This window comes from Drosophila erecta, unplaced genomic scaffold (genome assembly GCF_003286155.1).
Source record: "Drosophila erecta strain 14021-0224.00,06,07 unplaced genomic scaffold, DereRS2 tig00000092-arrow-pilon, whole genome shotgun sequence".
Classification (NCBI taxonomy): Eukaryota; Metazoa; Arthropoda; class Insecta; order Diptera; family Drosophilidae; genus Drosophila; species Drosophila erecta.
Genome location: NW_020825207.1, coordinates 8,019,655 through 8,040,356, shown reverse-complemented (window position 1 = coordinate 8,040,356; position 20,702 = coordinate 8,019,655). Strand labels below are relative to the sequence as shown.

The window sequence follows — 20,702 nt, the reverse complement described above, 5'->3', positions numbered from 1 at the left end:
CCATACAGATATTTAGTGAGTATTTTTATATACAATTTTGCGCTTGCCTTGTTTCAGTTTTGTATTTTTGATTTATAAGGTACTCCAATCATTCTCGAAGCTTTAAACCAACACATTAATGCCACAAAGTATGTCTGCTTGCCCCACCGTGCGGCGCTGTTGGCTCTTTTCTTACCTAAATGAGAACTTTGGTTTTCAAAATTCAGTCGGCATTCGACCATCAGATGGAGCGCACGTCTCTGGTCCTCAGTAAAGAAGTAGCAAGTGAAAACTAGTGCTGTGTCCAGTTTCGTAGTTCCAGAACAGAACAGGAACGAAAATAGTGGAAATGTAAATAAATGCAGACGACTGAAAGTCTTGAAATTCGAAAGCTCAGCGATAAGTGTGGACAACAGTGCGATCACCGGTCGGTCGGCCACTTTTCATTTTATTCGTTTTGTGCAGAAAATGTTTTTATTTTTTTTTTTGGTTTTCAAGCTTGATTTCTTATAATACCTAAAGGTGTCATATATACTCTCTGCATGCTGGCTGCTAATTAATTGGCAAATAAACACGTCTAAGTGCGAAATTGATTTCGAAAACAAAAACGAGGCATAGTTAAAAAGGTGAGTTCGTAATTAGGACTCAAATTAGCAAAGTTTAGCGAGGCTTTCGCAAAGGAAATCCTCGCTCCAGACGAACAGCTATCATCTGGATATTTTGTTTCATTTTCATTTACCCCAGACGCAGCGGACAAATTTTTCCACGTACCATTTGCCCATCTCAGACAATAACAAAATTCTTGCATAGTTGTCAACAAAAGGCGATCGAAAGACTCAATAACAGCTCGGATTTCATGTGAGCCGATATTTGTTTTTATTTGCGGTTTGCTGAGACTCGCAGCTCGCAGCTTCATTCTCATCCTTAGAATCAGAAACAGCATCAGAATCAGAAACAGAAACAGAAACAGATTCAGAACCAGAATCAGAATATGTATCAGATTTTGATACTGATTCGGATTCTGAATCGGAAGATGAGTGGCGCAAAGTCCACAACTCGTAGCATAAGCAAATTACTTGGAGAGCGCGCGCGCTTTTTTACCGGCCATCCTGCAGATTTCCTGTTTACATTTTGACATTTCTGGCGAATGCTAATGGGCCGTCGAGCGATTCTTCTAAGCGCATCAACTACAAACAGATTCAAGTGTCAAGAGGCGTTCCTTTTCTCGCTCTTTTCTTAATTTTTCTTTTTCTTGCGGCCCACACTGCGTATGTGCAACGCGTGGCATTCGAGCGCTGGCAAAACAAACATTTAGCAGTCACAGCCTACGGATCTCGGTGGTCAGTGAGTGTCTATACGTCTGTGTTTATCGGACGAGCCTCCGCCCAGGGCAACAAAAACAATGCCACACCGCGAAAAATAACACACTCGATATTTGTTGGATCTTCTCTCTGAACGTCTTAATGTGAAAACTAAATTCTAAGTATTTACTTAGATCGATTTACTTAGTTACCTTTTCTTTACCAAAGCCAGGGAGCGTCCGAATAAGCATTAGCTTCGCTTGCAGCACGTTGTTTCTTCCAGTGCAGGCAGTCCAGCTGTCTGCTCTTGCGATGCTGCTGCTGCTGCTGCTGCTGCTGCTGCTGCTGCTGCTGCCGCTGCTGCTGCTGCTGCTTCTGCTGCTGATGATACAGCCACTGTCGGTTTGATGTGATTTGTTTGTTGGCTTATGTATATTTATTGAAAATTTACTGCTTGCATAACAAACAACGGGGCTGCTGCTGCTGCGGCTGCTGCGGCGGCTGCTGCTGTCATATGCAAATTCCCAAGTGGGCGGCGGTGCTAGTGGGGGCGGGGCCAGTGTCCAAGTGTCATTAATCTCGCGCCAAAACGGAGACACACAGTTTACTTTGGCTGATGAGTTTGCCGAAAGGAATTTCCTGTTGTTGCCGAATGACAAACTGTTTCCTTAGAAGACCCTCTCCCGCCTCCTGCCCCGTCCTGTTCCGCTCCTCCTTCATCATCGATTTCGATTTGGGCCGTTTGTTACTTATGAAACCGAATACGTTGACCCTTTTTCAAAGCCTTCCCAGCCACACACCGCAGCACAGACAGTTATGCAGTTGGAGACCGAGACCCACAGGGTTCCGCCGAACGGATCGCGCTAAAAATAGCTTTGGAGCCGGGTCTGGCATTCGCGATCGCTATTGCGCAATCGGTCTGAATGGAGCTTAAAGTCAATCGGTGACTGGATGGCGGGTCCAGGCGAACGTGGCGCGAGAACTAAGCCACACGGAGAGAAATCAGGGCGATACTTCCGACTTTGATTCCAGCTCATCCAAACCAACTCTTCCCAAAGGTTGTACCAGATCCATTGAATTGATCTTTGGCAGAATTTCGTAAGTACTCGTAGCTTCTGCAAAAGTGAAAGTTTCGACGCCGAAAATATTCAACTACCAAACTTACACAGCAAAAACGTAATTAATTTGATAGACATTAAGCGTAAGATTATCGCTTGAGACACATTGATTTCTTCCTGTGTACTCCCGATATCAATCTACAAAATTCTCAAGAAGGGCATCGCTGTTTCCGCGTTCTGTTTGTTTGGCAACTGTATCTGTTCTTCCAAATTACTCTGGGCCGCCGTCTGGAGGATCGGTTTTCTGGGCCGGACAATGGCATGGCAGCACGTGCTTTTGGCATTGCCCGCCCTATAATATGATACGCAATGGGACTTTCTGGAAGCCAGGCTGGGAGCCCTGGGAGCGACTAATCTAATACGCAAAAGTAACTGAAGGCGTTGCAAGTGGGATGGGATGGGATATAGTGGGATATGGTGGAATACCTGAGAGAACCGCAGTGAAATTTAGCACCACGTTTGATGCAACTTTTTTGGCCAGCCAGGGGCTTGAGGTTGAAATTATGCACTTGTTGCTGAAGTGCAGCAGATACGGCGGCGCGCAGGATCAGCGCAGCAGAAGATGCAATTCAATACAAACGAAATTGCATACAACAAAAAACTGAACGAAACAGAAAAAACAAAAACACTTTTGCGAAAATCCAGAATAAATGCCCAAAAACATAAAAACAGGTCTCCAACGGTCAAACTGCATCTCCCGAAGAGGAAGGCATTCGCCATAGCTATATGGCTTGGATGTGGTATATATACATACATAAAGCTCCAGACTGTCTGTTTGCCAGTGCCAGTGTATTGGTGTGCCTCTTCGGGTGTGTTTGTGTGTGTGGACCCTGAGTTTGGCAATGCAGTTGCCGAGGAGAATGCATTTAGTGGCCTGTTGTTGCTGCGGCGCTCCTTGCATTTTTTCGCGCTGCTGCTCCTGTACTCTTGCTGCCCCTTTTGTTGTTTGTGGCTGTGCCCCAAAGACATTTCAGCGTGCCTCCAGGAATCCAAGGCATTTGGATACGAAAACTTTGGGTACAGTAAAGGCTGCTGGGTTCGCCGGCCAGCCAGTGGAATGTTATGTCCTTAGCGGATCATTCGCGATCGCCGCTGAGATCTGCGGCTCATTATCTAGGTATGGCCAGGTGGAGTTAACACTTTCACCGCACTGACAAAAAAACATTATCCTGGATGAAGTGCTATTATTGTACCATTACAGTGCAGGTGTGAAAGTAGTCCTAAAGATGTGTTATCTTTGAGGTCAGAAGTAGGTTGATTTGGATCTTAGATGGGGCAAAGTAATCAGCATATAGCCGCATCATATTCCAATTTCCGGGCATATAATTGGCCAAGTTTTTGGGTTTTTCGTTCGGTGCACAGGAGGGCAAAAGCGTGTACAAGTGGGCTAGTATTAGCCCGTTACATTTGTCGTAACCAAGTTATTTGCGCTGCCGTCTGCAAAGGTTATAAAAACCCATTGACTGTCCGGGGTCTAAAAATAGCCTGGCTGCAGGAATGCAGCTCGAACCGAAGACCGAGCTGCAGCTCCAACTGCAATGCAACTGCAGTGCCCAATCCGCAATCCCCAATCGCCAGCTCCACGGCAAGTGCGTGTGTTATTTTCCTTTTTTTATAAATTTTTTTACATTTTGTTGTATTATTTTTTGTTCCTGAGTCTGTGTGAGTGCAGACATCGTCTGGCGCGCCAACTGGACAGCCGGACAATGGACAACCGCCGGATGCGGAGACGTCGACCAAATTGCAGTCGTACGACCAGCCGGCCAGCCAGCTGAACGCCATATAAAATGTCGCAACGCACGTTAACGCCATAATTTTTCGACCAGCGAACTGGCAACCTGGCAACCTGGCCATCGGGCAACCATGGTCGTGAACCCCAGACGCAGTAGGTCATTAATTGCCGGCGGGAAGCGGAGCGTTGCTGCCGCTGCTGCTGCGGCTTCTGTGCTGCATGTGCAACAGCAGCTGAGCTGAGCTTTCGGTAATGGACTGCCAGTGGGCAACTCAGCTGAAGTGGGCTAATTGAATAGGGTAGCGCAGCCGCCTCAAGGACGTTCGCCGAGTTGGCCAAATTAGGATACTCCAGCCAAGTCACACTCCAGTCACGTTCAGTCTGTTCTGTTCCGTCTGCATGTTGCACATGTTGTCTTGAGCACGTCCTTAAAGTCATGACGACGACGGCGATGGCGATGGCGATGGCAGCCAAAATAAAACAAATGCCAAACTAGCGCGCCAAACTGCAAGTCACAAACAAGCAGCCAAACAAACAAACAAACCAACAAACAAACAGACAGGCAGACAGGCAAAAAAAGGGGCTTGCAAAGGGGTAAAGCTACACTCAAACAAAAACATTGGCACTTTTGGAAATCATAGTTGATTACATTTTCAGGACGCCTCGCTTTGTTAAAAAACTGCTCAGAGCGCTCTGTTTGAAATGATCTTTTTAAGCTTTAGTTTACAGCTTGAATACATTTATTTGGAATAACTATTCGCTAAACTCTTCTCCGAGTGCAGAAAGCCAGACAGACGGTGCATAATGCGCCAAACCTACAACACATCGGCGGCAGCGGCAGCAGCAACAGGTTCTTTATTTTTAGTAGTCGCATTTTGAAAACCGCCTGCTCAATGTCAACTCAGCGTTTGAGACTTAATTGTTGCCTCTTGGCCGTCGTTTTTGTGGAAAACATTCTTGGTGCTTGACTGTGGCAGCCACAGTTGCCGCCGGTTGCATCATGTATCTTGGCGTGCCACTCCACTCGCTGCTCCATCCCCATACCCTTGCCCATACCCATCCCCCGCTCCATAGCCGCATTCAATCCCATGCCCGCTGCTCGTTCGCCATTCCAGCTGGAGTGGCAGTGTGCTCCGTCTAATTGAATCCAGCCTTTGCTACCTCCAGCCCTTGTGGCCTCTTAACTGTTACCTGTTACTCGAGTGCGTTGCCAACCCTTTGCCTTTCGTCTATCCGCAGCAGTTGCCGTTGTCATGCCGCATCATCACCATCACCATCAGCATCAGCCGACGAGCAGCCAAAACAATTTGACATTTCTAAAATCGAATTACAAATTCAAGCGCAGAGCGATGTCGATGGCCATCCGCGCTCCTCCTGCGACGACCACGACGCCAGCGGAAGCGCGTAGAGCAGATCTAAGCCAAAACACCAACCAATTAGCGGCAACAATGTCAAAGACGTCAGCAGCAGCAGCAGCAGCAGCAACAGCAACTAAATTGGCAAGAGCAACTAGCCGCGAATGTAGAACAATTCTAGGTTTATTTATAGTAAGCGCATGGAGCGCTTTGCAAGAGCTGGCCAATTGCTTACGCCAGGATGAAGATCGCTCTTCTGGCCATGGCCGTGACGTCAATGCCTCGTCCGGTGGCTCTGATGAGGTGTCAATGGCACGTGAGCAACAACAACCTCGCCAGCACCACGTACCCACGGCCAGTTCTAGTCCCGCAGAAAGCATGCGCTGCACGAGAGCAGCAGCAGCCGCATCAACTGGCACCGCAGCAGCAGCAGCAGCAGCAGCAGCAGGAGCAGCAGCAACTTCTGGCCATCAGTTGGGTGGACAGCCTTTGATGGCTCTGTTAATTGGATTGCTGCTACTGAATTTTCGCCCGGCGGCGGGTAAGTAGTTAGTTAGCTGCATGCCAGCCACTCGGCTGGTATCTTTCAGATACATCTGAGTCTGTGAGACTCACTCGTTGCGGCGCCTGCATTCTGTGTGCATATATTCATCCACGCATTTCCAGTTCACTCGCGACGATAAATGTGTCACATTATATACAAATGTGACGCAATTTCTCACAGCCCTGCCTGCTTGTTTGTTTATCCAGCAGATCCCAGAATCGGCTTGGCCCTGCCAAATCGATTCGATCGCACAGGCGGCAGATCAAAATAATACAGAAACCAAATAAATGGAGAAAAAAGTGGGAAAATCCGCGCAAATTTGCTCAGCCCACATTATGTTGATATTTGCAAACTGCTCGCGCGATTTCGATTAGCAGCCGGCTCATCGCATTCCTGCTGAATCTTCAAAGTAAACAAATAATTTTGTTTTGCCCAGTCAAATACCTGCACGTAATTTGACCATTGCGAAAGGGGAGCTTCAACTGTTTTCTTCCGGTTAGCTGAAGGAAATGCCATTTTCACTTACACCACTTTAGCTTGGGCTTTTGTGTTTTTCATGCGAACTAAAAGTTATCAAAGTGCCAACTCATATTTCCCCTGAATGCTATTTCATTTTACGATTTTGAGTACTGGTTCAAGTACATAGGTGAATATATTATATATTTTTTGTAATTGTGATTACTATATATGGTTTCCTATATAAGTGGCTTGCACTTCATTTCAATACGGGCACATCTTTGGCAAAAGCGCCTTAATATTTAGATACTCATGTATTCGCATTTAATTGGCTACCCAGCTGGCACCTGTTGGCAGACGCACCTGGGCAGCGGGAAGTGCGGACAGGTCTTCTCCACGGACATCTCGAGGTCGGAGTGCTGCGGCTCCAGCCAGAGCTTCTCCTACACGGATCGCGAGCTGAGCAGCGTGGAGTACTTCTTCGCCACGGCCATTGGAGGCGGCGTGGAGTGCTCGCCCTGCATGGGTGAGTGCATTTGGGTGGGTTGATTACTTTAGAACTTATTTTGGAGCTTTCACTGTTTTGCAGAGAGCTGCAAGGGCTTCAAGTGCGGCCCGAACAAAAAGTGCGTGAAGCGCAAGGGGCGGCCCAAGTGCGTTTGTGCACCCGAATGCGGAGCTGCCCTGCGGCGCAGGACACATCAGCAGGAGCAGCAGCAGCAGCAGCAGCAGCAGGAGCAGGAGTGGGATGAGGAGCAGCAGGAGATGAAGCCGCCCCGCGAGTCCCGTAGTCTAAGTAGCGAAAATACCAACTTCAATTTAGGTTTAGACGGCGGCCAACGCCAACGTGCTGATAACCAAAGAAAGCTGCAGCCTCGCGAGTCGAAGCACCGCAGACTTTTGATCATAGACAGCAGCAGCAGCCGCAGCAGCAGCAGCAGCAGCAATTTGCCAGATCAGCCCACAAGTGGCAGACGCGGCCGGGTGGAGATGACGGGCTATGAGAGGCGCAGACACAGAAACAGCCATGGCAAACACTTAACAAGATCAATGACGACAGGAGCCAATGACTCGTTCCCGGCAGACAAGACGCCTGCGCAGTCGCCTGCCGCAGACTCAACCTGGGCTCAGTCTAGACTTGGCAACTTGGCAAATGCTAATGAACCCGCCAACGACATTAATAGACAGTCGACGACTCGAGTCAGACACCAGCATGCCAGACGCATCGAGCATGCTCCAAATCCAGACAATGGGCTGAGGAAAAGGCAGCAGCATAAGCAGCAGCAGCAGCAGCAGCAGCAGCAGCAGCCGCATCAGGACCCAATGGATACAGAAGCAGAGTCAGCGAATACCACTGTGTCTGGGTCTGGGCCATCGAATCATCGTCGAATCTCTCAGTTGAAACGCGGAAGTGAAATGGCTGCGTCATCGGAGCTCGCTAATACCCATGACTCGGCTCATTTGGGCGGAATCTACGCGCCCCTGCCGCCGGTAAGTACCAAGCATCTGCCTCCACTGACCATTGCCTACTCCTCGGGGCACAGTCGGCTACTCGGCTGCTGCCATCTAGCTATGCTTCCATCCTAACCACATCGACACTCCACAGCAGCATTCGAATCCGGTTTGCGGCACCGACGGACGCACCTACAACACCGAGTGCCAGCTGCGCAAGCGCGCCTGCCGCACCAACAACGCCCAACTGGAGGTCGCCTATCGGGGCCACTGCAAGAGTGAGTCCGCCAATACCATTTAACATAGAACATGTATGCCATAGCCAGTGCACTTGGAGAAAATCCCTCTGTAAAGTCCCGCTTTGTTCTCCCCAGAATCAGGTGAAGCGCTTTTTATTTGGTGAATTGCCCAGCTTTGGGCCCAAAACTTTTGCGAGTGTAGGTGGACCGGGTTGCTCGCGTGCCAAAACGCAGCAGCGCCACAATTAGATTAGATGACAAATTATTGCACATTTCAATTACGGCCAACAACTTGTCGCCAGTGGTGAAATCAACTGGCCAACCAGCCGACCAGCCGACCAGCCAGACTGAAAGCCAGAAATGTTGTGTAATAATTTAATGATACAGGAAGCACTCGCAAACATGCTCAAATGATCAATAAAAACGGCGCACAAGAACGATGAGCCAGGAACCCAAAGAACTCGTTGGATTAGCCGCAAGCCACGACATTCTGCAGCAAGCAACTTGCAACACGAGTTGCAGCAGCAGCAGCAGCAGCAGCAGCAACAGCAATTTCAGCAATCTAACGCTGGCGCGTGCCAATATATCCAATGGAATTTCCAATCGCCAATTCCGATGGCGATCTGCGGCGACCACTCATTCGCATTCGCATTCAATTGCCGGCAGAGAAATGATTGCAATATTTCGCGAGTGTCACAGTTGGCGCCAAGGCGTTTCGCCGCATGTCCCCCTGATAAATTTCGACAGTTTATTGCCGGCCGGCCATACAAGCGCATATAGATACATCCGAGAGATACATCCGACTGGCCGCCGGTGGGATGCGCGGGTACGGGCTAATCATAGACATTGGCCAACTACTTATTTATAGGCCCAATCAGCGCCCATGTGCGAACGGTATTCGCTAATGCCAACATAGTTGCACCTGCAACACATAGGGATGATTAATTGTCATGTTGTTGAGCATCTTAGTTTATCTTTTACAAAGCAGTACATTATATACATTTGCAAATCTAAGGCTCTTAAAATAGAATAGAAAATACAGATTCATATTAGCAGTATAACATCATCTTTTCCTCCATAATCCCATCCCCAGGCAGCTGCAGCGGAGTCCAGTGCTTGAGCGGATTGACCTGCGTGGAGGACCAGCACCTGATGCCCCACTGCATCGCCTGCCGGATCGAGTGTCCCTGGGACAACCTGGACGTGGACTCCAGTGGCTACGACGAGCGACAGGCCGTGTGCGGCGTGGATGGCAAGACGTACAGGAGTGCCTGTGATATAAATCGAATGATTTGCAAAATTGGACGTTCCATTGCCGTGGCATATCCGGGACCCTGTCGAGGTATGTATTTTGGCTGCAGTCAGCGAAAATCAATCAAACTAATTGGTATGGAAAGCCTAGTTGCAGTTGGTAAATGCAGTGTGCCGCTGTTGCTGCTGCTGGGTAGTGGCTGTGCGATTTTAACAACAATCAACAAAGAACCGCAATTTTGCATTTGATTGACTCGACTGGGGTTTCCACAGCCAGCCCAAGTCGAATCGAATCGAATCAAATCGCGTCGCAGCCACAAGTGGTTGTTGCCGTCTGCAACTTGGCCATATCAAGTTGCCGGCTCTCTCGGTGTTTGACTGAAATTGCTACATTTGCTTATACGGCTCCATGATTGCCAGCAATTTGATTAGCTCGTCAGCTCTGGCCCGACTCTGGCCCGACTCTGGCCCGACTCTGGCCTGGCCTGGCCTGGGTTGGGTTGCTCTGATCTGGTCTGGTCTGCTCCACTTTGACTACGAGTACGAGTTCGAGTTCGAGTGCGAGTGCAGGCGCATCCACAATTACTGCGAACACTCGCGTCGTCGGCATCATTCATGCTTATTAATTTTGCGGTTGCCATCCGATTGATCGACTCCGATTTCCAATTAATTATAATGCCTCAAGTCGGCCCACGACAGAAAATGCACCGCGGGAAAATACGCTCGTTGCCACTTGAGGATACTTTATGCATCACCATGATCCATAAATCAAAATTTATATCCATTCCGTGTTCATAAATATTCATTTTCCACAAGTAAGCTGAATTATTTGATATTAATAGTGCTTAATATGAGGAAATTTCTGTTAGGGAAATATCTATACGTTTTCCAAGTTGTCATAAACAGTAATTATAGTAAAAAGGTTGAAACGAAAAAAAAATAAATAAATAATGCCGTGCTTAAAAACGGTGTAAGTAAAATAGATCTAACACAAAAACATTTTATATCTAATATCAAGCATTACAAAAATAAAATCCTTATAAAATCATTCGTCATTATCTGTATCTATTTATCTATCAAATTAATAGTTGTAAATATGAGGTGTATTTATTCATTCCGTTAGAATATTAAAAATAATTGTTGATTTTATCTCATTTTGTAATTAAACAACTACAAATGTTCCTTTTGATGCGATTTTTCAGATAATGAAACATTAATAATAGAACATATGTGAAATTATTTTGGTACATGGTCATTTTGGAGTTTCTAAGGTCAAAAGCTAGAAAAAGCAAGGGTTAGTGAAATTTAATCTTTAAATTAATTGAAACGATTCTATTATACCAAAATCCTCTGGCAATCATAGGTTCAAATCTGAACGATTTGCTATATTATAAAACTAGATGTTTGCCAAGATCATTGGATCAATAAGAAGCTTTGTATCTTAAAAGTTGGGACTCCACAGGAGCGAAAATATTAAAATCACGAAACATACATAATTATACATATACATATAATAGGTGTTGCTATTCCTATCCTATTAACACATTTGGTTAAAAGTAGCGCCACATCGACCAGTGTTTTTCTCGCTGTGTGGCAATCAGTGGTGCTGGTAGGCGTGGTGGGCGTGGTGGGCGTTCCGCAGTCGCACCAAATCCGGAGACGAACTCGAGAACCTCGGACCGCACCGGATAGGAGCGACGGAGGCAGAGGCGGAGGCGGAGCGGCGGAGACGGACGGACTGAACTAGTTTAGTGTGCCATGGGGGCCGAAGACAAAAGAGGGCTGCCGTGCGGCAATTGCCTGTTAATTGCAGTGTTTTGCCGCAAATTACAGCCTGCAGTTGATGCGAAAACAAAAGCTGTCTATCCGGCACCAGCACCAGCACCACCTGCCGTTGACAAAAATTCGCTCCCTCGGGTCATTTGGCTCTGCATTATTATTTATCAATAATGTTGCCTTAGTCGTCCTCAATTTTCATAATAGGGTGTTGGGGTCGCCGCGCTCCATTTCCTTCTTCAATTATCCCTCCACTGCGGTAGCTTACCTCTCAATTTTGTTACTTCCGCGCGGCAATTTCGGTTAAAATACTTTCGGACGGGTTTTTAGTTTGATAAACAAATTAATAACTTCACCTATTTCCGATTTTTTCATCACACTTTCATTTTGCATGAGCAAAACTGCATCTTTCCCGGCCAATATCGAGTACATGCATTAGTATACTGCAGAACTGATAGTACAGGTCACCTAGATCCACCTAGATCCAATCTCGACCACGTCGTCGAAGACGCCAAGAACAATTTCATTTGCAGACTTCTTTTAAAACCATACATGCTTTTACATACAGAGGAAATTCATTGGCGATTATCATGTTTTAAATATTTATCAGTAGATCTACGTTCCGTAAGAAATTTTAGATAACAAACTTCAGAAGACCTAAAAATAAGCCAGAGAAAAAATTTTGATGTGATTTTTGTGTGTGTTCACTGGTCAGAGAATAGAAAAGGAATGAACTCTCCTGTACAAAATCTTTTAAATCTCGAAAGCAGTCAAATTTTGTATACCAGCCGCCTTAGGCAACTTCTACTATATCTACTTATATATTTAATATATAATATGTATATGACTCACAGTAGCACTCATTCATGTGCCGATCACCCGTCTATCTCCTTCAATTGCTTTTAACGGTAGCCGGTTTCCATAGCCAAATAGAGATCATTAGCCACCATTCACTCTTGCTTTTTTGCACTCCCGCCAGCGGCAGTCGTATCTCAAAGGCCAAAGACAAGTGTGCGTGAGTCCCTGCAGTTTGTTGATCTGGGATCCCCATTCCCATGCCCATGCCCATCCTCATCCCGTCCAAGTCCCTCTGGTGATGAGCCTGCTCCTTCCGCTTCCCTGGGTTCCTTCCTGCTGCTTAATGTGCGTCTGGTACTCGTTATGTTCCGTGGATCGCCCGCCGATAAGATAATGCTAGCGTGCGCGTGAGTTGGTTCCTGAGCTTTTTATCTTCATGGTTAGTAAGTTTATGGTTCTTGGCATTTGTTTGTTTGTCCGCTTTCACATAAATATTTTCAGGCGCGATCCGGGCTCAGGCTGGAAAGTATTCTGGCTATGATGGAGGGGCATCTGGGAGAGAGAGAGAGAGAGAGACCTTGTGGCACAAGCCACGAAATATGACTACACGTACAAACCATTAAAACGCCATTTTCGCAACGTTCTGCGGCGACGCAGAACTCTCGAGGAGTGGGGATTGCGGCGGGCTCCCTGTCCCGAGTGGCATAAAGTCCGGTCTGGGGTGTCCGGCAGTCCGGCAGTCCAGCAGTCCAGCTGTCCAGCAGTCAAGCTGTCCAACTGTCCAAGTGTCCACGTCGTCGCGACGTCACTTTTGTCTGGTGGAGCGTCTGGGTCTTCTTCCTCTCTCTGGGCCGGCTGTAGTTTACGATCGTATTAAAATCACCTTAAACAACACGCAATGCCAAAATGGCCAATGGCCAATGGCCAGTCCGCCCGGCCTGGTCTGAATGGGAACACGCATATACCACGGCCAGACCAGACACATGACCCACGACGCATCCCATCGCAGACCGGACCGGACAGACCAGACCAGCAGAGCCCATCCCATGCCATCCCAGGCCCATCCAATATGATCCCATCCCATTATAAGCCATACAATGTTGCAATAAGTTCCGCCAACGGCCGCCAGCGTTGATTAAACCACGTCGACATAACAAATTATAGTTGGCTCGCCTTGTGACGGCATTATCAGCCACAACCAGCGGCACAGCTCCCGCTCTGGAGGCCACTGCCACATCCATCACAATCAACAAGTGCGGGGCAGCGCCGCAGAGTGGAGCAGTGGATCTCGCGCAAAGGACGTATCTGCCTAAGGCTAAATTGGCAGTTGAAATTAATAAACTTTAACTGTTACGAATTGCTAGACGGCGGACTTTCACGCACCGTCACCCGCGGACGCAACGCCAGATGCAGATGCAGATGCAGTTCCAGACACCCAGACAGAGGCCGAAACAGCGGCAACCCAGCCGACTCCCTTTGCCTTTTGCTGCTCCTGCTCCACCTCCACCTCCATCTCCTCCTCCATCGCAATTGCGATCGACAATGCCCGGGGGCTCTGTGCAACAAAGTTGCCAAGACGCAGATCATGTTGACGATAAACACATATATTTTGCCCGGCGTTTGCGGCTGCGCGCCGCTTGGCTGCTTTATAGCTCGACTGGCCGACTGGCTAAATGGCTAACTGCCCATTTGGCCGACTCCCCGGCAGTCGCACCAGTCGGATGTCAGATGTCGGGTGTTGGCCCGGTCCGAAGATGCTACCCGTCTTGCGCATTGCTGAAAAGGAATGGGGATGGGTATGGGGTTGTGCATGTGGATGGGCTGGAAGTGGAGTGCTGAAGGCACTGGTGCACAGAAAAAAATATGATACGACCGGAGTGCTCTTTTCTTCTCTTTATTTAGTTCATCAAATGGAAATTCAATATTAATGCTTATCAAGGAATTGTAAAGGAATATTTACTATGAATACCAATGGTTCTATCGAAGACACTAGAATAATTATTCTAGTGTCTTTGGTTCTATTATGGGTTGTAATTTTCTGTGCAACATACTCAGAACCAAACCAAAGAATTCTTTTTCTGCAGTCTTGCATCTCATTATAATGCGTGGTGTGAATTATGCTGCAGCTTAGAAAGTTTCAGTAAAAGTAACCAGATATAGTTATGCATATGCCTATGAATATCCTATCCTCTTAAGCTAGCTCCAACTTGAATTTCAATCGATATTTTATAATTCTCGGCCATACAAACTGTATGACCTAATGAGCCATGTTTTGGGCCCTTAAAACGTTGAAAGTTTGCTCCAAAATGGCCAGGCACTTGTGCCGTTATCACAGCAGCACCTGCCCAGGTTCTCATGGCGGCCAGGACATGCATTTCAGTGTGCAGGAGCCATTTAAGCGAAATTGCCAGACATAAAGCCGAAACTTAACCGCAGGCAGCCGTCATTAATGCGCTCGCATCATAAACTTTATATTGCAGCAGGCCGCGTGAGCTGTGCGGACATCAAGTGTGGGCCAAAGGATAACTGCCTGGTGGATCTGCAGACGCGCCAGCCGAGATGCGTGACCTGTCGCTACAAGTGTCCCCGGAAGCAGCAGCGTCCGGTGAGTACAGATTTTGTGCATAAAAAATATTATAGTTATTATGAAGCACTTTGATTTTTAGGTACACAAAATATGCGGCTACAACAACCAGACATACAACTCGTGGTGCGAGATGCACAAGCACTCCTGCGAATCCCGCTACTTCATCGGCGTTAAGTCGCAGGGCAGCTGCTAGGATCCCGGATGCATCTCCCGACCACATCGGCCTAGGGCGTAGTGTAGTGTTCATCCGTAGCTCCATCATCCAAAGATTCTCGTTGTGCGTTTTCGTGTTGTAATCGGTGGATGGGCCTGAGGCTATTGCCCAAGCCAACCAAGCGTACACTACATATTATCCGATACACTTAACATACAGGCAAAGTATTATCAACCATACAACATTACGTATTGCAGCAAATCTTATCCAGCATGTATCGCAAGAGAAACCACATATCTTAAGAGGCTTTTGTATTTAACATTAACATTAGGCTACACGGTAATTAATTTAAACGTTCGGTTTGTATGCCCATTAGGCTCGCAATTAGCTTAGAACAACGTGTGCGAAGTCGTATTTATTTAACATTACCTTCCCCTATTCATTTTGTTTGTAAGCGAAGCTAAATTAATTAATTGACTGATAGCTTAACCTTATAGCAAGATTTTTGAATTAATATATACATATATAGAATCGATGTGTATATACATACATATATATATACATACACTTATAAATATGTTTGAGTAATTGTTAATTAAATGTGTTTCCAACAACATTGAAAGTGCCTTTCTTCTAATCACTATCATCCGACTGCCCAAACATATCCTTGGCGCGCTGATATCGGGCCTGGGTGATCTTCAAGTTGGCCAGCTTCCGTTTGTCAACGTGCCTAGTGCTGGTCATCACAGGGTCACTGTTTCCCAACCCGCTAGTGCCCTCATTGGCCACCACATTGATCTGCGAACGGCTTGGTATGAGCAATGGTGACTGGCTACATAAGTAAGAAACACTTACCGGCGCCAAAAGTCCAGCACTGGCATTCGTTTTGCCCAGAGTCTCGCCTTTTTGCCAGCCCAGCTTACTCAGCATTTTAAAACCCTTATTGGAGCTACCGATTTCACTGCAAAGGAATAAAAAGGAAGCACAAAGTCAAGCAAGAAACGTGCAGATTTGTAAGCTCATACTCACGTGTTCACACAAGCCACCTCAGTCTTTTCCTTATCCGTGCTGCTGCCCACCTGGACTCGCCTTGTTGCGGCCCGATCATTGTAGTTGGACTGGCCATTGCCGCCAGTGTCAACGAATTCTAAAAGTTAAGTAAGGATTGTCAAAAGGATTGTAAGTGAAGAGTAGTGGTAGTCTTGTATTTACTTTCATTTTCCAGGCCGTATTTGCGCTGCAGCTTTTTCAGCTGCTCCTTGTGAGATAATACGGATGCGGTGGATGAGCCAACTGCAGCTACTGGCGGCGCAGGATTCTCTATCAAAAGACCCGGCTCGCACAAGCCGCAGGTACTGTTGCCCTCGTGGACATGACACAGAAGTCTGGTCTGGCCCAGAGCGATAACACTGCCGTGAACGAGATCCATGGCGTCGCTGGACATGGGGGAACCATTGAGGATGGTACCATTGCGAGAGCCGAGATCCAGGCATTTGTAGATTCCCAACTTGTTCTCATATTTAAACTTTAAATGGCACTTGCTCACGTTCACGTCCGGAATGATAACATCGTGGGCACCCTCCCGTCCAAGCGATCCACCTTTGTATGTGATTAGATGCAGGCTTCCCACTTTCAGCGACTCTACATTGGTCTCCTGGACAATGATGCGCAGGGAGGGTGGATACTTCTTAGCAATGTCTACGCAAAAGAGAAATCGTTAGTTAAACAAACAACGAAGAGCGCGATAAAAACGCGGATATCTTAAAGACCTTGAAAGCGTCCGGCAGCCTTGAAAACTGGAACACTGCTGTCCTCCGTGTTGCTGTTGCTGCTGCTTTCTGCGTTGCTGCTTTCGTCGGTGCTGGAGTCGCTGCTTTGAGACAGCTCGCCCTCCTCGGCGTCATTAATCCGCTCATCATCGGAGTGCCGATGACGCTTCTTGGACTTGTGACGATGCTCCTTCTTGCATTTCTTCTTACTGTGCTTCTTACTCTTCTTTTTCTTGGCCTTGCGCTTGGCTTTTTCAGCTTGATCTTTGGTCTTTTGCTTCTCGGCTTGAATGTTCTTCAGCGTTTCGCGGTCCGTAATGACGCCTCCCAGCTCATCGAACTCCACCTCCAGATCCTCGTCTTCCGATTCTGGTTTGGCCGCCTCGTTCGCCTGCAACCAAGTGAAGAAAAGAAATCCGCGTTTTTATCGCACATTCTGGACCTTGACGCTTACCTAATGCATTGCTACGCATTCGGTCTATGCTGAGTTTGTGAAAACCCGCTAAAAGACTACTAAAGGCGCAGTCGCTCAAAGGCTGCGCAGCGAGGAGGAGAAGAACAGTGGTTAATGTGGTCGTGTGGCAGTGAGATCCGCGACTACACCCACTCACCTGCACCTGGGCCTGCGAATGGAACTCGTACGAGTCTTTGGCGTGATCATAGCTGTAGTAGCAGCCGGTGTTACCATCGTAGTACAGCCCATACTCCTGCGAGGAAGAGAAAAGCAGGTGTGGATTAACAACAATCCGACCCATTGATGTAGGTTTGCCAGCGCGATAACCCCTGAAAGTCATCGCGGTGCATTCACTGCATCGCGGAATAGAACGGGACGTCATAAAGATTGCGTCCGCTGTTTATAGCTTATTTACCGCGTTGTAGTAGTATCCCGTCTTGGGATCGTAGTACATGCCGGAGGTGGGCTCGTAAACGAAGTTGTTCAGGTTTTCGGCGTGCTTGGCCGCCTGTCGCATTTCGTCCACAAAACTGAAGGCGTCCGTCGCCGATACTGCAAATATAAATGGGTTCCAAATATGACTTGTAATGTTTTGATGGTTGCTGATAAGGTTTTGGAAACTTATAAATATACAGCTATATTGAAATCAAAACATGTGTTGACTAACAAGAAAACTAGGCTTGTTATCAGCAGTTTTAAACAACACACGGCTCATTTCCTTATTTAAGCGTTAAAAAAAAAGTCGGAAATGGACTGTAATTATCTTTATAGTCATAAATTAATGTTTATAGTTATTTGTGTATAGTACAACTATATAGTAGAGATTAAAGTGGTAGTATAAGAAGTAAAATGTTTCTAAACCCCTGCGTTTTGCGCAATAATACTAATTCTATTTAGCAGAGGTGTCAAGGGCGGTTCGGGTTTTTGTCAGGGGCGGTGGCGTTAGCCCATGCGACACTTCAGTGCTTATCTCGGGCATAACCGGCATGGAATGTTTGACGTACTCGACCTAGGACCCCACTAATACTCCTCAATAGATAGAGAAGTGGGTGGGCTCAGCTTGTAAGATGCGGTCCTTGAAATGGTCTTATCTCATCGATAACTAAGAAGGCGCGTTGCAGCTTATATCGCCCTGCGACAATTTATGGCTTAAGAAAGTATAAAAGTGAAATACGGCCTTGTCCATTTTTTCCGGAAATACTGCACCCTTTGCGAAAAGTTATATAGAAAATTAGTTGTGGTGAACTCTATCAATTACATCTTTAAATTAAAACTTATATGTACGCTTTTAAGCTTTTAGTTAGTAATCAGTATGGGTGCCTTAGTTCTTCCAAAGTTAATTGTGGCATAGTCCCTCCATTCCAATAGTCGGCTAAAGTCGATCTACAATTAAATTGTAGGGTGCCGAATCTGAAGCTATTGCCACCAATTGACAAGCGGCAACCGAGACAACAAGCGATTAGCATGTCGCGCAGTTGTAGTTTTTGATTCGGAATCCGCAAAACAGCTACTTAGGTGTTTTCGTTTTTAATTTGCTACGCAGCGTCCATATTGCAGCGGCAGCAGTTGTTTCCAAGTCTGGCGAACTGCATCTCGACGCCTGGCTCTTATCACCCAACCAGGGCAGCTCCAAATCGCCGTGGGCTCGCCAGGCGCCTGGTTAGTCGTTACTCATCGCTCGAAGCGGTTACAACTAAGACAGATAGATTAGCCAAGCAAAATGCTGGACGCGGAGGTGCGAGAACTTATGCAACCCTTTGTGCTGAGTGATTACCAGGTGCAGGAAGTGTACAGTCGCTTTTGCCTGGAAGTGGCCCGTGGACTTAAGCGATCCACGCATCCACAGGCCAATGTCAAGTGTTTTCCCACGTACGTGCAGGATCTGCCCACGGGCGACGAGATGGGCAAGTATCTGGCCCTGGATCTCGGGGGTACCAATTTCCGGGTGCTGCTCGTCTCGCTGAAAGGTCACCACGATGCCACAGTGGATTCTCAGATCTATGCCGTGCCAAAGGACCTGATGGTGGGGCCCGGTGTGGAGCTATTCGATCACATTGCGGGCTGCCTGGCCAAATTTGTGGAAAAGCACGACATGAAGACCGCATATCTGCCACTGGGCTTCACTTTCTCCTTCCCTTGCGTGCAGCTAGGCCTCAAGGAGGGCCTCCTGGTACGCTGGACCAAGGGCTTCGATTGTGCTGGGGTCGAGGGCGAGGATGTGGGCCGCTTGCTGCATGAGGCCATTCAGCGGCGCGGAGATGCCGACATTGCCGTGGTGGCTATACTCAACGATACTACAGGCACCTTGATGTCCTGCGCCCATCGTAACGCAGATTGCCGGGTGGGCGTCATTGTGGGCACTGGCTGCAACGCCTGCTACGTGGAGGATGTTGAGAATGTGGACCTCTTGCGCGCAGACTTTAAGAAAACGAAGCGGAGTGTGATTGTAAATGCTGAGTGGGGTGCTTTTGGTGAGGGTGGTCAGTTGGACTTTGTGCGCACCGAATACGATCGCGAAGTGGACGAGAAGTCTATCAACCGAGCGGAGCAGCTGTTCGAAAAAATGACGGCGGGCATGTACTTGGGGAATCTGGTGCGCCTGGTCCTGCTTCGTGCCCTCGAGCGCAAACTGATCTTTAAACAGAGCAGTCGACGTCCAGAATTCGCCGGCGTGCTGCAGAGAAATGAAGACGTTTTCGAGACGCGCTATATATCGGAGATCGAGGACGACACCTTCCCAGAGTTTGCCAGCACCAGGAAGATCGTAAGAAACCTGTTTGGCCTGGAGAAGGCCTCCGTGGAGGACTGCCAGACTCTGCGTTACATCTGCGAGTGCGTAGCTAAGCGAGCGGCCACATTAGTCGCCATCGGAGTAAGTGGCCTGGTGAACAGGACCTCCAACCGCCGCGTGATAGTCGGCATGGATGGTTCCGTCTATAGGTACCATCCAAAGTTCGATGCCTACATGAGGCAGACCCTGCAAAAGCTGGTGAAAGCGGACAAGGAGTGGGACATCATGCTCTCGGAGGACGGATCCGGACGTGGAGCTGCACTGGTGGCCGCGGTGGCCAGTAAATCAAAGTAGGAACTCACTACTATTGTAGCAATAATAGAAAGACTCAGTGGAATAAAAAACAAGTTATAACTCACAATCGTTGGGCTGGTTCTTTTTCCCAGTATCCTCATCGTTTTCCATGAAATCCTGGCATCCTTGTGGATCCGACTCGGTGGCTTGGCTGGCTTTGTCACACGAAATCTTTTCTTCCCGGCTTAGCTATTAGGATAAATCACAAAATAAGGCTCATTTTTGTTCAACCCTGAATTCAGACTCACGTAGTGTATGAGTTTTTGTTTATATGCCGCCAGTTTGGTGTCGTATTTGCGGATAATCCCGTGCAGCTTTTCGACGTACTGCAGCAATTGTTGCTGCTCGCATGCTTCCAGGTCCTGCATGCTCTTCAATTCGATGGAGTCGTACTTGGCGGCAGTGTCCGCCAAATCATCATCTTCAGCCGGCAACGACATTGCTTAACAACCGACGAGTCTCAGTCAACTTTTTATTGGATTTACAAGCCGATTTGGGGAGTTTCATCTCATCTAGCGGTGTTTTTAAGCACTGGGCGGTAAAATTTATCGATTAATTTAGAGATGGTTGTTTGTACACATGAAAAAATATGAGCAGTTTTTGAGAAAATATAATTTATTTCCTATGGAGATAAAATATATATAGTTATGTT

General features: G+C 47.4%; 3 protein-coding genes across 7 annotated transcripts; 2 read left to right on the top strand and 1 right to left on the bottom strand.

Annotated features, from left to right (window-relative positions):
- The first annotated feature begins 208 nt into the window (after positions 1–208).
- Positions 209–15,355, top strand: LOC6548933 (AF4/FMR2 family member 4). Of its 3 annotated transcripts, XM_001975497.3 has the most exons (9): positions 209–330; positions 478–605; positions 5,370–6,026; positions 6,826–7,011; positions 7,075–7,976; positions 8,092–8,215; positions 9,270–9,518; positions 14,482–14,606; positions 14,668–14,985. In XM_001975497.3, exons 3-9 carry the CDS (start codon positions 5,384–5,386, stop codon positions 14,779–14,781), a joined length of 2,343 nt encoding a protein of 780 aa, XP_001975533.1. In that variant the 5' UTR covers positions 209–330; positions 478–605; positions 5,370–5,383; the 3' UTR covers positions 14,782–14,985. The 3 variants fall into 3 exon arrangements, with proteins under 3 accessions (XP_001975533.1, XP_026835891.1, XP_026835890.1); XM_026980090.1 differs by having other exon boundaries at positions 209–605; positions 8,095–8,215; positions 14,668–15,355; XM_026980089.1 differs by lacking the exon at positions 478–605.
- On the bottom strand, positions 15,037–20,607 carry LOC6548934 (angiogenic factor with G patch and FHA domains 1). Of its 3 annotated transcripts, none has more exons than XM_001975498.3 (9): positions 20,299–20,607; positions 20,116–20,239; positions 17,381–17,517; positions 17,123–17,218; positions 16,512–16,902; positions 15,955–16,440; positions 15,772–15,889; positions 15,598–15,703; positions 15,037–15,540 (listed from the first exon to the last, which is right to left on the bottom strand). In XM_001975498.3, the coding sequence occupies exons 1-9, from the start codon at positions 20,488–20,490 to the stop codon at positions 15,376–15,378; spliced, it is 1,815 nt and encodes a 604-aa protein (XP_001975534.1). In that variant the 5' UTR covers positions 20,491–20,607; the 3' UTR covers positions 15,037–15,375. The 3 variants fall into 3 exon arrangements, with proteins under 3 accessions (XP_001975534.1, XP_015011688.1, XP_026835892.1); XM_015156202.2 differs by lacking the exon at positions 16,512–16,902 and adding an exon at positions 16,966–17,047 and having other exon boundaries at positions 15,361–15,540; XM_026980091.1 differs by lacking the exons at positions 15,037–15,540; positions 15,598–15,703; positions 15,772–15,889; positions 15,955–16,440 and adding an exon at positions 16,966–17,047 and having other exon boundaries at positions 16,757–16,902.
- Positions 18,619–20,117, top strand: LOC6549026 (hexokinase type 2). Its single transcript, XM_001975499.3, has one exon. It carries the CDS (start codon positions 18,686–18,688, stop codon positions 20,048–20,050), a length of 1,365 nt encoding a protein of 454 aa, XP_001975535.1. The 5' UTR covers positions 18,619–18,685; the 3' UTR covers positions 20,051–20,117.
- Positions 20,608–20,702: the final 95 nt, after the last annotated feature.